The sequence below is a fragment of the Chiroxiphia lanceolata genome, chromosome 10, assembly GCF_009829145.1.
Source record: "Chiroxiphia lanceolata isolate bChiLan1 chromosome 10, bChiLan1.pri, whole genome shotgun sequence".
NCBI classification, from domain to species: domain Eukaryota; kingdom Metazoa; phylum Chordata; class Aves; order Passeriformes; family Pipridae; genus Chiroxiphia; species Chiroxiphia lanceolata.
Genome location: NC_045646.1, coordinates 26,257,340 through 26,273,890, shown reverse-complemented (window position 1 = coordinate 26,273,890; position 16,551 = coordinate 26,257,340). Strand labels below are relative to the sequence as shown.

The 16,551-nt window shown below is 43.5% G+C and overlaps 2 protein-coding genes across 3 annotated transcripts in view; one reads left to right on the top strand and one right to left on the bottom strand.

Annotated features, from left to right (window-relative positions):
* The window catches only part of OTOS (otospiralin), a 46,883-nt gene extending 40,515 nt beyond the window's left edge, over window positions 1-6,368 (bottom strand). The window contains exon 1 of the mRNA XM_032698298.1: window positions 6,274-6,368. Within this exon, the coding sequence (XP_032554189.1) occupies window positions 6,274-6,309 (36 nt within the window). The 5' untranslated portion in view covers window positions 6,310-6,368. The remainder of the gene's footprint in view (window positions 1-6,273) is intronic.
* Window positions 441-16,551, top strand: part of LOC116791870 (glypican-5-like) — a 434,010-nt gene continuing 417,899 nt past the window's right edge. Inside the window, exon 1 of one of the 2 annotated variants that reach the window (XM_032698296.1) lies at window positions 441-706. Coding sequence is in view for 1 of the 2 variants with exons in the window: in XM_032698294.1 (XP_032554185.1) it covers window positions 797-842 (46 nt within the window). In the remaining variant the exon portion in view is untranslated. Of the gene's footprint in view, window positions 707-753; window positions 843-16,551 lie in introns of those variants that run through there. The other variant, XM_032698294.1, reaches the window with a different exon arrangement.

The following is a 16,551-nucleotide window of genomic DNA, read 5'->3' as shown; positions in this document are numbered from 1 at the left end:
CTTCAGCACAGGATACTAAGGGGGTGTTGGGAACGTCAAAAGTGCCAAGTTCAAATGTAGAAGTTTGCAAGTGTAGTTTTAGATGTGTAGTAGGCAAATACAAGCTGAGATATTGGTGTTCTTGACTTCAGTTGCTCGCAGTCCATGTGCAGATGTTAATTTGAGTTCACCCTTTCAGCCCTGCTTCCATCTTAGTGCTGCCATCACCTTTGTTTCCATAGCAACCAGAACGGGGAGGGGGTGGGGGGGGGTGGGTGTGTGTGGGGGGGGTGGGGGGGGTGGGGGTGTGTGTGTGGGGGGGGTGTGTGGGGGGGGGGGTGGGGGGGGTGTGGGGGGGGGGGTGTGGGGTGGGAGGTGTGTGCGTGCGTGGGGGTGTGCGTGCGTGGGGGTGTGCGTGCGTGTGCATACAGCCCAACGGCCCCCAGGTGACACTTTGGGGCCCTGGGGTGCCCCGTCAGCCAGCAGTGGGCCTACCTGGGAAGTGCTGTTTGTTCATACTGCAGGGGTTTAAAGAAACTACTTTAAACCTGATTTTCTGCTTAGTCAGAGATGGAGCTGGAATCACAGAATATTCTGAGTTGAAAGGGACCCATGGGGATCATCAGGTGCAACTCTGAAGTGAATGGCCCATGTAGGGATCAAACCCATATCCTTGATGGTATTAGCACCATGCTCTAACCCACTGAGCTAATCTCTGGACCTTCAGGTAAAGTGGTCTAGTGCCCCTTCTAAATGTCATCAGAATGCAAGTACCATGGACTAAAATTTTCCAGTTGGCATATCTGCATTAAGCTGGATGGTTTTGGGAAGCTTCAGCAAGAATGGTGCATGTATTTGTACAGGTACTGTTTTATCAACTTTTCTTTATAAAGGTGTAAGACTACTGAGCTGTGGACTAAAACAGGATGTTTTGGTTTAATGGGGTGGTCTCTGCTCCTGTAGGGAAGCGCCATCCCAACCTGACCAAGTGAGAGGTCTTTACATGCTCTCCAGTCTTGCAGACAGAATTGATTTGGTTTGGTAGTTGCCTCCCAGTTCATCCTGGCAGTGCATGGGCTTAGTTCCAAGGGTACATAACCATTTCCCCAGAAATGTGTTTTCCCACATCCTTTTCTAGTGGCCAAATGACATCCAGGAGCTCTAGAGGATGAGCATGGCTGACCTGCAGGAAGGATAAAAGCTAAATGGAGAGATGGGAAAAGAAAACTAGGAGTGAAGAGTCTCATGACTTGGATATTTGTATATCCATTATCTTTCAGTCAGTTCACAGAGTCCTAAACATCATCTTAAGCTAGGTTTGACGATGTATTGTTCTATGTCAAGAACCAAATATCACATCAAGAGGTTTGAAAGCTGGTGTTAGCTGGCTGAGATGAAGCTCTGGAGTGCATTATCTTAGGTGCAGAGTCTGTCTTCTATACACAGAGTAAAAGCATCTCATATCCCTGTTTTATTGTAAAAATAATTTGTTTGAAGTGCTTGGATGCAAGAGCTGAGCACTGCAAGAGGCTGTAAAGAAATATTTTTCTTTAGTGCATGCTTTGAGCAGTGTGCAGTAAAGAGGAGCACGGGGTAAGTACAGGTCACAACAGAGGTAATGTAATATTGTCATTTATTCTGTGTCTTAAATGAGACGGGGAACTTCTGGGGAAAAGTAAGATGTGATCATGTAATTAGACTGTATGATCATACAGGCTTTTCAGGAAGCAATACAAAAGCTCAACGGATCTCTGAACTATTGGACACATGGCTTTGAAACCTTGCTAAAGTGTTTTTAATATAGATAGGTGTGGTATAATACCTCGGACTGAAATAGCCCTGAGTGCTAGGATTGACCTCTTCATTGCTTGTTCAGCATCTCTGCACCAGTTAAATGTGTTATTTCTATAGGAAGATTAAAATAGAGTGAAGAAGCAATTTCCAGAAGGATTTTGAGCACTCTTTGATGGGGACTTCAGTGCTTCTGAAAAATATCTTAATGTAAATAGTTTTCTCATCTTTGCAAATACCATGATGTTTTGGCATTGTGGGGCAGTAACTTACACTGCACTAATTTAAGAAGCAGATGTAAGCCCAGACTCATACAAAAGTTTGCTGGAAACCTCTTTTGTGTAGTGTGTTGTGGTCAGATGTGTGAAGAAAAGCTGTGGAATGTGGGATATGCCATCATGGGCTGTGCTGTTCAGCTCTGCTGATTAAAAGAGGGTTTATGGATATTTTGTGGCTGAGCACTCTGCCTGTGCACTGATTATGGATGTTGTAGGAATGTTTTGAGATGGAGCAGAAGGAAGGGGTGGGCTGAGTTGAGAAAATGGGGTCACAGGAATGTCTAGTGTACAATACATAGCAATGAGTCCCTCCTTGGGGAAGAAAGGATTGTCAGTTGAGGACTGCATCTCTAGCAACAGCTTCAAGGGAAGGAAATCTTTTCATTGTGTCTTTCCTTAAATAGTCACTATGGTTTGGGGTTGAAAGAAGATTGTTGCAAGATGAAGTTTCCCCCTTGATTTTTTTTTTTCTACTTTAAAAGTATATTGAAAATAGGCTTTAAAAATACCTGGTGTCTACATGTGTGTGCACACCCCCTCCTCTTCCACTTGATTGTTACAGGGAAAAGCTCCAGGTTTTGCAAAGAAATAACACAAGAGCTGACAATGCTTTCATTGCAAGATGCCCATTATTTTCAATGTTTTCACCTAGTCCCTTTGAAATTGTATGTCACGGTCTAATGCAGGTCTCATTCTTATAGTGTGTCCACCACTTTCAGATAGTCCCCACTCTGTCCATACCTGTATCTCCCTGCTGTTTTTGAGCCATAATTAGCATCCTGTAATGCACAGTAATGGGATGAGTCATATCACCTGCTCTTCAGTGCTCAATGACACCTTCCCTCAGGGCTGTGTTTCCAGTTTGCTTTTCTCCAAGTTCTCCAAACTGCTGCTGGGTTACCTTGAAATAATTGTCTGATTGTAAATGAGGCTACAGTGGTGTAGGTGAAGGTTAATTTAATTTTGTGAAAAGCTGGAATGCAAAATTATGGCAAGCAAACAGACCTGGTGGTTCTTGTATAGCTTTACAGTGCCTTACACCTGCAAGGGAGGTAAGGGGCAGGGGTGCTGCCAGCCCAGCTCTTCTCCCTCATCCTGTCCTGTTGAAAGCAAGGGAGACTCCAGTCTCTTACAGGCTGCCCAGGGAAGTGCTGGAATCACCATCTCTGGAAGTATTTAAAAGGCATGTAAATGTGGTGCTTAGGGAACAGGGTTTAGTCCATGGTTTAGTATTGGTAGTACTGGATTGGACCTGATGACCTTAAAGGTCTTTTCTAGCCTACATGGTTATATGATTCTACCTGAGTGAGGACAACAGGACTCAACTGATGAGCTTTTCTGTTATACAGGCTTACACTTCTCTAGATCCTAGATTTGTGATAACAGATTTGCTACACAAAGAAGTGGATCTGTTTGCAATTCAATTTGGGTTTACTAAGACAATCTTGTATAAGCTCATTCTGGCTTTATGTGGCTATAAATGATGCTTGGCATTGTAGCTGGCACAGGAAGGACATTGCAGCAGAAAAGATGTAATGTTTTTTCTGCCAAGACATGATTTTTGAGAAAAACAGCAGGAACAGAACATTCGGCAGCCCTTAATTGTGACTTTAAAAAGTGCAGATGTTGGGAAGTGCTTTTGGAGCAATGTTTTTGTAATAGTTCTGCACAGTATGAGCTGCATCTGAACTACTGAAGGCTTTGTGAGTTTGTTTTGTAATCTAGGTTCAGTTCTGCATCTTTTACTGCCACCAACTAGATTTTTATGTCAGTTTGACACATTTGAAAGTCTTTCAGGCCTCCATGTGGTCTGACCTCCAAAACTGAGTGTTGTGTGCATAGACCTGACCGAAACATCTCACAAGGCTGGGTTGTCCTCTTCTGTGAAAGTTATCTTGGGTTCTCCCCAGCTGTGAAACCTGGGGAACGAGTGAAGAATAGAGGAACTCTTAACCCCCTGGTTCCTTTTTCCGGGGCAAAAAGACTGGAAAGGGCTTCCTGGAGCTTTGCAGTTGGTTCAAAGGTTTTTCCCAGCTGAGGCTCTGCACAGGCACCTGGGTTTTCAGTGGAAGTAGAGGTGTTGTCAGACCTGCTGATCGTGTCCTTCATGAAGTGCATAAGGGAAGCTGCTGTGGCCATCAGGGTTACCTTGGCTACCCATGAAGTTTTGTGGCTGGAAGGGTCCACAGGTGCTAAACCAGCACAAGCCCCCAAGAGTTCAGTGTCCCCTCCTAAGGTCCCAGTGCAGTAAGTCTCCAGCAAGACTGAACTAGAAGATGGAATTGCAGGAATGTGTGATATAACAGACTAGAGCTGGAGCCTACAGGCTTTAGCATTTACTGGCTAAGAATGTTGCTGGCTGTTTGAGGGAAGGCCACTGACAACACCATTTTTTGTGCTCAGTTTCTATGCTGCTACTAATATTTGAAGTTCTGGAATTCAAAACTAGATTTTCCCTTGGTATGAAATTGTCTAGGTGGTGTGAAGCTGACTACAGAAATCCAGCGCATCAACAGAAAGAGAGGTTTCTTTTTTTTTCAATGAAATGCATATTTGCCAGTCAGCATGTCTGGCAGGCTTTTAGCAGTAAATATCACTTGAAACCAACAGCTAGAATCCCTGGGTGTACTAACAGAAAGGAATGAATGGAAAAGGGAACTCACATTCGAAATCCTTCCAGAGTAAGTTATTAAAAATAACAAAGTTGGAGTAGGACTGGGAACAGGCTTATCAGCACCTGGAGAATGATGAATTTCATGATTGCTAAAAGCTGTTCGTTCTGTTGTAATTAATGTTAGTATCTGGCACATGCTGACCTTGGAAGTGGTCAGTGGTCCCAGTAAATGCTTATTGGGAGGAAGCTGACTCAGTTCTTTGGGTGTATAAACCTGGGAATCTCAGCCCTGAATAGTTTTGACAGCTATCATATGCTACCTTCTCTGACTTTACTCCCCATTGTCTTGTTTTTCTTCCGTCAACCTCAGATATGGAAATTTATGTGCAGAAATGGTAACAGATAATTTCTACAGTTTTTCTATGGAAAAATCACAGATCCTATTGGAGAGAAGAAAAGTCTTACTGAAGGACTGGCTGGGAGACAGGTCTTGAGTTCAGCCCTGGGCTCAGCTAAGGGCTTTATGAGTAATCTAGAGGCAAATTGGTTAATCTGTCTGTTCCCCACCTACAAGCTCAGGCTAATAATGCCTCCTCTAGACACACAGCATCAGGGATCTGGAGGCCTTGATTTTAACTTGGAAAGCCACTGTATTTCTACAGGAAAAGCAGCAAGACAAGACTAACAGATGGAGCACATTGTTTCTCAGAGTTTGACAGAGCAAACTCCATTTGGGGGACAGGAGGAATGAAGGCAAGAGCAAATGCACTCACATAATCTCCTTTTTTAGCTCTGCTCAATTGGGGCATCAACTGAATCTGCTTAACCTCTGCAGCTGAAGGCTCCTGCTTGAACTCAGGCAAGTCCTGCTGTTTTATCACAGAGGAGTTCTTTGAAGTTGTTCTTGTGTCTGTGGGTCAAGGTGATTACACTGCAGTGCATACAGCTGAGATAGACTTCAGGGGCCAAAAAAGTATGGCAGTAACTACTTTAATGCCTGTATCTGGTCTTGACCAGTATGTGCTCCAGTTACTGCTCAGTGTCCTGCAGCTACAGCATCTCAGTAAGCTGGAGCCAACCTGGCCCCTGCCTCAAAAAGTCAGATGTAAACTTTTTAGGTACATAATTTCCAAGCTTAAAAGCTTAGTTTTAGGCTGTGACTTATTGCACTGCCTCATTGTGCAGCAGAACGGAAGGAGTCCTGCCCCAGGACTCCTGGGTGCTATACCATCTGTGCTTCCTGTAGGTTAGTGATGCAGCATATGATTATACATTTATATTTTGATAGTGTTAAAGACCCACATGTTTGGTGTTCTTTAGTGCTTGGTGCTGTATAAATGTATTGAAAGTGATGATCTCTGCATAAAAAGCTCTTAGTCTCAAGACAAGTCAAAATGAGAATAAAACAGGCAAAAAACCCCCAAATTAGATGACCGGGAGAAAAAATTATAGAAACTTTGCCATATATTTGGAAATGACACAGGTTTCCAACCTCCCCCCTCCCTTAAAAATAGTCTTCCCATAGCAAAACAATAACAAGTGTTTGATCTAATCTTCTGCTTCTGTGGATTAGGCATGTCTGCACTGCAAGACTAAACAATCTATACTTACCAAAGGAAGCTTTAAATGAGCTTCTTTGGAGGCCATTCACAAGCAGGTGAGGACACACTGTAGGCTGCAGATGGCTCTCAGCTTCTGGAGTGATATGTGGGGTTTCTGGGGTGAGCCTTATGCTGCTGTGAGGTGCAGCACAGACAAAGCAGGCACTGCTTTCTCTCCTCCTCCTGCACTGGGAGCAGAACCTGGCCCAAAACAGTGATAAAACATCCGTCCCAGCACAGACGGCCTGTTGCTGCAGCAGCCTTGGGGCAAAGGGATTTTGGAGTGGAGGGACTAAAGAGGTGCTTCTGAGGTAGCCAAGGGGGTGTTTCTACTGCAAAGACAATTGGAGAGGAAATTTGGGACATGCAAATATTGAGGGGGGAACTGGAAAAGCACTGAGATGAGTTGAGGATGGAAGCTTGAGCTTTCCTTGAAGCTGTATGTGGGGGGTGTCACTGTCAATATTTGGAAAGGGACACAACAGCCCTGTGGCTTTCCTTGTGCTGGAATATGTGGGAGAATAAACTCACTGCTACTGAGTTTTTCAGGGTTGTGCTTGCTTGTGGAATTTAATAGCAAGACTCCTCCTAGTTAAGATAAAAGTGTGTTTTGGTGAGAATCACTTTAATCCTCGTGTCTCAGTTCTCAGATTGTCTGTGCTTCCTTTGTAGCAATTGACACTCATTATGTCACGAGTGCAAATTGCCACAGCACGTTTTCTGAAGTTTGATGTAATGAGAAAAGAATTCAGATACCATCAATACCTCATAATTTTGCACCAATTGTTAGTGGGAACCAACAAAATCAGATACAGCTTTTCTGTATTAAGTGTACAAACAATCCATGGGATCAAAACCTCTGACTTCAGTCGTGTCAGATTTCATGATTAAGTCCATGTTTCTGGGACAGAAAGTGAACACAGCTGAGAATTTTTGGAAAACCCTCTCTTCTAAAGGGGCGGTGCTGCAGTGTGGGGTGTCTAAATGGCCCTGAACGAGGTGGGGTATTTTTCTGGTTTGGGAAGGGTTGTGGTGTGGTGGGCACTGCCTTGGTGAACCCCTTCTGTTAGACCACTGCTTCTCTGCATTTGAGTTTGAGTGTTTCCCCACCCTGTTTCATAGGGAGTTGTGTACTAGGAATTTTTTGAGACCTGATCTTGTCTGCAGGGGGTCAGTACATTCCCTGGAAGATATTTACCCACGGTGGCTGGGGGAGCGCATTCTCCAAACACAGACAGGGAAAGGCATGCGGAGGGCAGCTCTGGCTGGGAGCAACAGGCCCAAGGTCTGCAGGGATTCTTTTGGGAATTGTGGGAATCACTTCTGCAGGGATCTCCTGCTAACAGCCCTAACACACTGTGTATGGAAAACGTGTTGCTAAGGGAAACCTCTTCCAGTACAAGATATTACTCAGTTTGAAAGAACTAAAATAAAACCAATACATTTTATTTTAGTAATAGTCCTATGTAATACTAACAGGAGTCACGAGATGGAGCTATTTTAGCTAAATCTTTCCAGTCCTGTGTCCTTGGCTGTTTGGGCAGTTAGATGGGAAATCCCCGTATCCGTGAGGATGAGCTTGGCTGGAAGGTGAGCCCAGCACCTGTGGGGTGTGTGTACCGGTATCTGGGCAATCCATTGTTCATTTGTGCAGATGCAGCTCTGACAAAGGCTTTCCTCCAAGCAAAAGCCCAAAACGGTGAATCTAAGCTCGAGGCAGGGGTTTTCCTTCTCTCTCGCTGCCCCTTTGCACAATAAGCCTCAGGACAGAATTTCATCCTTATTCTTGTGTGTAGGGCAGGTGAGTTTTCCTAGTGGAAGTCTTCTGATTCATTTGGCAGAGATTCCTCTCCACACAGCCAGGAAAGGGGTTCAAAGCACATTCAGTTCAGTGTTCAACATCATTTAACAGTCACATCTTCTCTTTAAAATGTAGCTTTAAATAAATCCTCATTCTTCTACACTGCATGTTGCTAGATGCAAACAAGTAGAACTTTCTCCTCAGGTACTGTGTGCCTCTAAAAAAAGGCTGAAATGAGAGATTTCTGTGACCTGAAACACCTAATTTAGGCTCTGAGGGACTCTGCCATCCAATAATCTCTTTGCTCCAGAGCTCAGAAATAAATTTTTTTTAAATGGCATTAAAATAGCAGATGTTAAAAATATGCAGTTTAAGGCTCTCCTCCTCATTCCCAAAGGCACAGAATAATAGATAACATTAATATGACATCTGAGTCTGTGCCTTTGTGCAACTGAACATCTCATGGTATCTGGAATAGGTGATGATAAAGAAACCAAATTGAATGTGGTTAGGAAGATTTTGGCTGTATCTGCAATTCATCTCCTGATTTCTTTTTCATTATGAGGGAAGAAATACAGGTTGGATTTAGCCCTAGTGTAAACTCACATGGATCCTCTGTGGGCAGAGGAGTTGCACGCTGAGAATGTCCCAGGTCCCTGTTGTATGTAGATTAACAGCCAATTATGCTAATTGCATTCCTAGTTGAAGCACAGAATCGGCCAGTGCTGTTTGTCACTGAGTATCAGCTCATTGAAACAAAAGAAATGTGTGATGTCTGTGGGGTGTGCGCAGAGATTTTTAGAGGATACTCATAAATTGCAAACACTCCCATCACGTTCTTTGCCTTGCACAGAGAATGAGCTAACACAGAGCCTGCTGCAGGATTGATGGCCAGGAATAGTAGATGTCAAGATATTAGCAGAACTGCTGTGGCTTTTTATATATGTGTGTGTAAATAAGTCCTCTACAACACAGTGCTTCCAAAACAAGTTGGAGTGACCTTGTAGCTTTGGGTTGTCTTGAAGAATGGTCAATCCATGTGAGTTGGGCAGCCACAATTTGTCCTCTATGTACAAAAAGCAGAAGAGGAGGACAAGGCTGTCTCTAAAACTCCCTGAATGTAAAATGCTATGTAGAAGGGAGGTTTGGGTGAGAAGAAATGCTGGACTGAAAACAGGAGGAGACTGGAAACTAGATAACTTGCTGTCTTGGCTTATAGCTTGGGACACGGGAATTCCAGGCTTCTGTCGTGGGCATGAGTCATACTTAAGTATGTGTGGTTACAGCAAAAAAAAAAAAAAAATGCAGACGGCTGCAGAAAATAATGTTTATACAACGCTCACTTAGAAATGTTTTCTTTGCAGTTGTTACATTACTTGAAGCATGAAGGCCTGAGAAACCTGTACGTTCTTCAGGGTTTGTTCCCAAATATGTTTTGATGGGTCCAGGTAAACCCAGGGTCTGGGGGGTTTTTGCAGTTGTCTGCACTTACAGGAAGCTTGATTGCTGCACTTTTGAGGGAAAGATCACAGGGAAGAACAGATTCCTCCTGTTATGCTAATCCAATCCCACTGAAGCCAGTACAATCATGCCAATGTAAATAAAGGAAGAATTCAACCTGTGGTTCTTTATAGTGCATCTCAGGACCCAGTATGTGGTGAAATATGGATGTGTTGTATGGATGCAGGTATGCCAGTTGTATACCAGCATCCAGTGTACTGCTGCTTTTGTGTTATAGCACGCACAAGCTTCCTGAAACACATTACTTAGTGTGTTTGGAATAGTGGTCAGGGTTACCCAGTAACTCAGAAGTACAGGATTTTCACTCTACTAATCTACTTTTCCTCTTAAAATATTAATAAATAAAATGTTATGTTCCTATAACATTGAAGCACTAAATGTTTTCTGAAGTTTTTCTCTGACTTAATTGCACTGTCAGGTGTAAAATTTCTATCTATCATAGAAATTCTCCTAAGAAACCTATTTTAATCATTCTTTGCCAAATACAAGCACGTTTATCCACAACTGCTATGATAAGTCCTAAATGAAAGTAGAACTGACACATTTGTCCTGGGAATCTGGGCTGTTCTTTTTGGATGCATGCTAAGGATCAGATGTGTAACATCTGTTTGCTTTGTGGCGTTTTTTTAAAGAGGCTTTTCAGTGAAGTAATGCACAGTTAATCTTTTAGAGTAACTCTGTCATTACTAAGTTGAATGTCCTACATTGCAGGGAGAGGTTTCATCTCTCAGCTGAGGGAAGGGCAAGGAAGGAATGAAGGCAGCATTGGTGACTCAAAAGAGAACTGGCTGATGACGTGCTCAGTGGCTGCCTGCTGTGATTCACAGCATGGAGACCATGTAGACACTGTCATCTGAGTTTAGGTTTTATAGCCATACAATTCTACTATGCTTGCACTGGCTTGGTTAAAAAGATTGAGTTTTATGAGACACATTATAAGGCCAAATGCTTGATGTTTTGGGTGTGTCATGCCTTTAGAAGTGAAGGTGCAGCTTTCAGGTGCAACTGCAGCAAAAGGATGTGTTTTTTCAATGGGAAAGCAAAGACCCAGCCATGCTGTGGAGGGCGAGAGCCTTGGGATGGAAATGCTGCTGCTGTAGTGTGGTAGTGTACAATAAAGAAATCAACCAAGTGCAGGTTATCCCTAGAAGTTATATTCAGGTTGAGTTAGAGAGTGATTAATTTTGAAATCTGATTCCTTTTCTCTCTATAAACAATAGTGTATTCTTTGTGGGGTTTGGCTGTAGTCACTGAAGTGTCCAAAACTTGAACAGCACAAACTCCTTGTCTCTTAAGGTGCTTATCCTTCAGAAATTGTTTGGGTAGATGTTTTGGTGCAATGCATGTGGAAAATATAAAGATGAGGTGCTCTATAGATTGCTCCTTTGAGTAGGGCACAGTCCTGATGGACTGGCACTGGTATAATCAAAGGGCAGCTAATTCTGCAGCTTAACTCAACCTATGCTTTAGTATGAAATGAAGAGTAGTAGTGGCCTTAAATTCACTTTTGGGATACTGATGTAGATCTGCTCTGATCTCTGCATCATATAAACCCGAGGAAGCTAAATACTGTGTTGCATTACCCTTTAAAATTAGGGTGAAGATAATTCATGTTGAAGTGCTCAAAAAATGGTTGTCAAATGATGCTCACTAAAATATGAACTATCTTACCAGTTGCTGCTTTTTAATATAGTAACCATGGGAATTATTCATGGCCACCTAGGTTAACCTGGCACAAAATACTACATGTCCACACAGAGAAAAATTCCACTACTTGTTCCTCTACAGTGTAAAAGATTTAAAATTACATTTCCTTGGTGTTATATATATAGACTGTAGCTAAGAAGTTATTTCAGTCCTTTAGTATTCTTGTTGTATAGAAAGCTATAGTTATACAGTGAATTAAATGCAAAAAAGATCTTTGTGAATGTGACAGTAAAATAACAGTTATTGAGTATGTGGGTCAAGAAATGAAAATATTCAGGTTTTTGTAGTGGCAGTTCTCTGCGTGGTAGTTTATGTATCAAGGCTGCCCTTGAGATGGGTCTGCTGTGCTGTAATTAGGACTGTAACAGAAGGGCTGCTCAATAAAGAAGGTAATTCAGGTAGCTCATACAAAAGGTGGGAGGAAGGAAGCAAAATAACCTTGTTTTGCAAATAAGCTCCCTGAATTGAGCAAGGATATCATAGCATAACAACAAGGGTCTGAGCTGTTCCCTGTTCCTTACTGAGGCAGCAATGCTGGAGCCAGATTCCAAGCGCTCATCTCCCAGGGACATTTTGAGATGAAGCTCTGAGGGAAGTTCTCTCTGTGGCTTTAGCTAGAAATAAGAATAAATGTAGTGAATGATATGGTGCTGACTTTATTTTTTATCTGCAATAGCAACTTGGTTTCTGCTCCTGTAACCTCTTCCCTGATACGCTGTAGGGAATGATTCAGAAACTTGACCACTACTTCTGTAGCAATTGCAATAAATCTCATATGTAGCTTCCAAAGTGTGCCCTTCAAGTACAACAAACCAACCCTGATGCTAAAGCCACATTGCCCCAACCTAACCAGGAGAGGTTGCAGGCCAGGAATTAATTGTTTAAAATCACTCACAATTTCTCCACACTGGACAGAGGCTGAAGTGCTTTTATGAAGCTTCCTGCTGAGCGATGGGGGGACATACAGCACATGTTCCTCCACCTCTTTAGGGGCCTTTGAAATTGGCAGAGGAGTTTGAACATGCATGTCAGGCTGGATAGCTCTGACACTTAGTATGTCTGAAAGTTTCTCTCTTTTTTTCCTAACCCCAGAGCATGTCTCACTGATGGTCAGTGAGCCTGAAGTGCCTTGATCTGTACAGCCTTGGTTGTCTGAGGCTCCATGTGTGAAACACATAATACAGCACAAGGCAAGCCCTGAGGATGCTCCTAACTGCAGTTTTTAAAGCCACGTGTAAAGAAACTATTGACAAGAGTTAACTAGGAAAAAGAATCTAAACAAATAAGGAAGCTTCAGTCTTATAGTTACCTACAAATATTTCATTCTGCTTTATCCTATACTCACTATCAGCCAATGGACTGAGAAGGGGAGAATATCAGACATTAGCTATATAAGGTTTCCAGAAATGGAGAATATCAGACATTAGCTATATAAGGTTTCCAGAAATAATCAGATGACTAAAGTAAGCATTTTTTCACTCAAATCTTATTGAAATATGTCCTAATTGGCCCTGTGCGCAGGCAAATTTTCTGATGGTTTTATTGCCAATTATTTATGCAGTGAGTAGGGCAAAATGTTCTTAGGAAACTATAATGTTCTCTAGCCTTTTTGTAGGCTTGCATTCTTGCCTCTTTGGGATTTTTCTCCTTGCTCCTAGAAACTGGACACATTTTCTGAGGCATCCAGCACAGGTCTGAAAAACTGAAGCCAGACTCCCCTAAGGAAAATTCCCACCCAGAGTTAGTCCAGCTGCACTTGCTCTAGAAACCCATCAGGATACTATTCTTCTTAGGAAGGCAGGACAGCATTGCTAAGGATATTTTCAATCCTTAAATAAAGATTTACTGTGGCTTCAGTAAGCAAACACATGGTTACATTTGTCTTAAGGCAAACTGAAGTAAAGGGGATTCTGCAAGTATAAAACCAAGAAATATAAAACCTATTTCTTCTATGAGTGGTAAAAAGAGAGGGAGTAACTTATAAATTACCAGACAAAGAGGGAGGGGTATCGAGTGAGCCATGGGGGTCCTCTGATTGGCGGGAGGGAGAGCGGGGCACTCCTGTATGAAGTGTCACAGGTGAGCAGTGTGCCTGAAGATACGTGATAACACAGTGGAGGAAGGATACGGTCAGGGTGAATAGTGGGATTCCTTTAGAGTGATGGGGGTCCCAGCCAAGCTGGGGCCTTGAAAGGCACCTCAGCCTTGGATGTGTACGGGGGCCAGAACGGTTGGTCGGTTTGTTTGTCTGTTTGTTTTTGGCTCACCTGCGTCTACTGCCCAGGTTCGGCATGTTCTGGATATATTTGCTTTGCTCTGTTACGTCCTGAAAGGGTGGGCAGGACAAAGGGTTGTTCCTGGGTATCTCCTTATGATTGTATATAAACAGGTGATAGTAAAGTAGAAAATGTAAGACTTGCCCAAAACCGTTCTAACAGGAACGTAGCCTGTGTGCCCCTATGTGGTTGCAAGCTATGCTGGCGATGGTACATGCCTTCGATAGGGTCGCCCATGCCAGACAGGTCAAAACAGCAGGGTCAGATACAATACATCTGTGGGCAGGATGAGCTCGTTAACCTTCTGGCAGTCATCCTAGAAGGACAACTCTAATCCCAAACCTGGGCAGATGGAGCTCACTTAGCCCCGTAAGGCCATCCATCTAAGAGAAGGTCACTCTAATCAAACCTACATCCTGAGGACCTCACTGCCACTGTCCAAGCTCGCTTGGCCCTGGCAGATGAACCTCAGGATTAAAGGGTGGGTTCAGTTCCGCGCATACTGCATCTCACCTAAAAATCCATTGCGCAGGCTTGAAGGCTTTACCCACATGCAAAAAGTCCTGTAGCGATGGGCGAGGGTTGAAATGGCAGGTGAAAGGTGCACTGGAAGCCGCAGACCCAACCCTGCATGCAGGTGGTTCAGGGCATTGGTCATTAGAGACTGAAGATGACAGTCTCTTGGGGCAGCACCCTGAATGACCAAGCAGCCTTTTCAAGGAGAGCACTGCTTGCTCCACTCAGAGAGGGGCCTAGAAAAGGTGGCCTAAACAAAGCTCATCTCCACTTTCACCTGGTTGGTTAACCACAGCCAACGGGCATCTTCTTCCAATGCGGTCACACAAAGATCAAAAGACAAAGGCATGCACCTGCCTCCAAAGGTGTACCCAAATTAACTCTAGCATGTTGGAACATCAGAACCATGCTCGATTCTGCGGATGGCGGACATCCTGAGCGATGTTCTGCCCTAATTGCCCATGAACTGGCTCGTCTCAACATCGATATAACTGCTCTCAGTGAAATTCGCCTTCATGAGGAAGGAGGCCTCAGAGAACATGGTGCTGGTTATACACTCTTTTGGTCAGGTAAGCCCAGAACCGATAAACATCTCTCAGGTGTCGGCTTCATGATCAAAAACTCTCTTCTTTCTAAACTTGAAAGTCTGCCTACGGGTCACTCTGACCGCATTATCTCCCTACGCCTTCCACTCCACAAAAACCAATACGTTGTCCTCTTTAGTATCTATGCCCCAACTCTCCAAGCTGACCCTGCAGAAAAAGATAAATTTTAAGCTGACCTGTGCCGCCTTACCCAAAAGGTAACTGCAGATGATAAGATCATTATCCTTGGTGATTTCAACGCCAGAGTAGGTAAGAATTTTGAAGCATGGAAAAGTATATTAGGCAAGCATGGTGTTGGAAACTGCAACGATAATGGTCAACTTCTGCTAGAATTCTGTGCAGAGCAACAGCTCACCGTCACTAATACTATCTTCCAGCAGAAAAATAGTCTGAAGACAACCTGGATGCATCTCAGATCTAAGCATCGGCACCTCATCGATTATGTCTTGGTGCGATGGAGAGATGTTCGCGATGTCCTCCATACCCATGAAGGTATGACTCCAAGAAGAATTAAGAAAAGACTTTTGAGATGATTGTATCAAACCATGTCTAAACCCCTGTAATCCCTCTATCCCCCATGTAATGCTACTAGAAGAAAAATTAACTATTTAGAAATTGCAGTAAAAACTTGTGTAATTCCATAATTAACATAACTCGTCCCCTTCATTAACATGTCCAACCTCAGATGCCTTTAAAATAGTGTTCTCGTGTTCAATAAACGATTCCAGTTCCCCCATACTGGGATCGTGTCTAGCTTTTATTTCTCAGACTGCCACTAAGAAGAGAACTGCTCACCAAGCACACCTTGCACTGCCATCCTGTCACGCAAGAAAAACAGCCTTTCATCTTGCATGCAGGAAGCTCCAACGGAAACTCCGTGACATCCAGAACAAGTGGTGGATCTATCTAGCTGAGAAAACTCAATTGTGCGCAGATACGGGTGATCACAGAGGATTCTATGAGGCCCTGAAAATAGCATACAGGCCTACATATCAGGTACAAAGCCCTCTACTCAGTGCTGATGGGCAAACGCTTCTGACAGATAAAACCTCCATTTTGAATCGATGGTCTGAACACTTTCAGACACTTTTCAGTACCAACTGTGTAGTCCAAGACTCAGCAATTCAGTTCATCACGCAACAACCGGTAAAGTATGAATTGGATACTGCCCCCACTTTAGGAGAAACCTTCAAGGCCATACAGCAGGTGAAAATTGGCAACTGGGATTGATGGAATTCCACCTGAAGTCTGGAAACATGGGGGCCTCGCACTCCATACCAAATTTCACGAGTTTGTGGTGCGCTGTTGGGAACTGGGCAAACTCCCGTCAGACCTCTGTGATGCAGACATCATCACTTTTTATAAGAAGAAAGGTATTAAATCAGATTGCTCAAATTACCGTGGTATTACTCTGCTCTTCATTGCGGGCAAAATCCTGGCAAGAATACTCTTGAACAGACTAATACCTGCTATAGCAGAAGGAATTCTACCTGAAAGTCAGTGTGGTTTCAGAGCCAACAGGAGTACCACAGACAGGGTATTTGTTCTCAGACAACTGCAAGAGAAGTGTAGGGAACAGAACAAAGGTCTTTATGTAACCTTTGTCAACCTCACCAAGGCTTTCAATACTGTGAGCAGAAGAGGTCTGTGGCAGATTTTGGAACATTTAGGTTGTCTCCCCAAGTTCCTCAAAATGATCATCTCACTCCACGAGGATCAACATAGCCAAGTCAGTTATGGCAACACACTTTCTGAGCCCTTTCTAATAAAGAATGGCGTGAAACAAGGCTGCGTTCTCGCTCCTACCCTATTCACAGTCTTTTTCAGCATGATGCTCCAAAGGGCCACGGCAGACCTCGAGG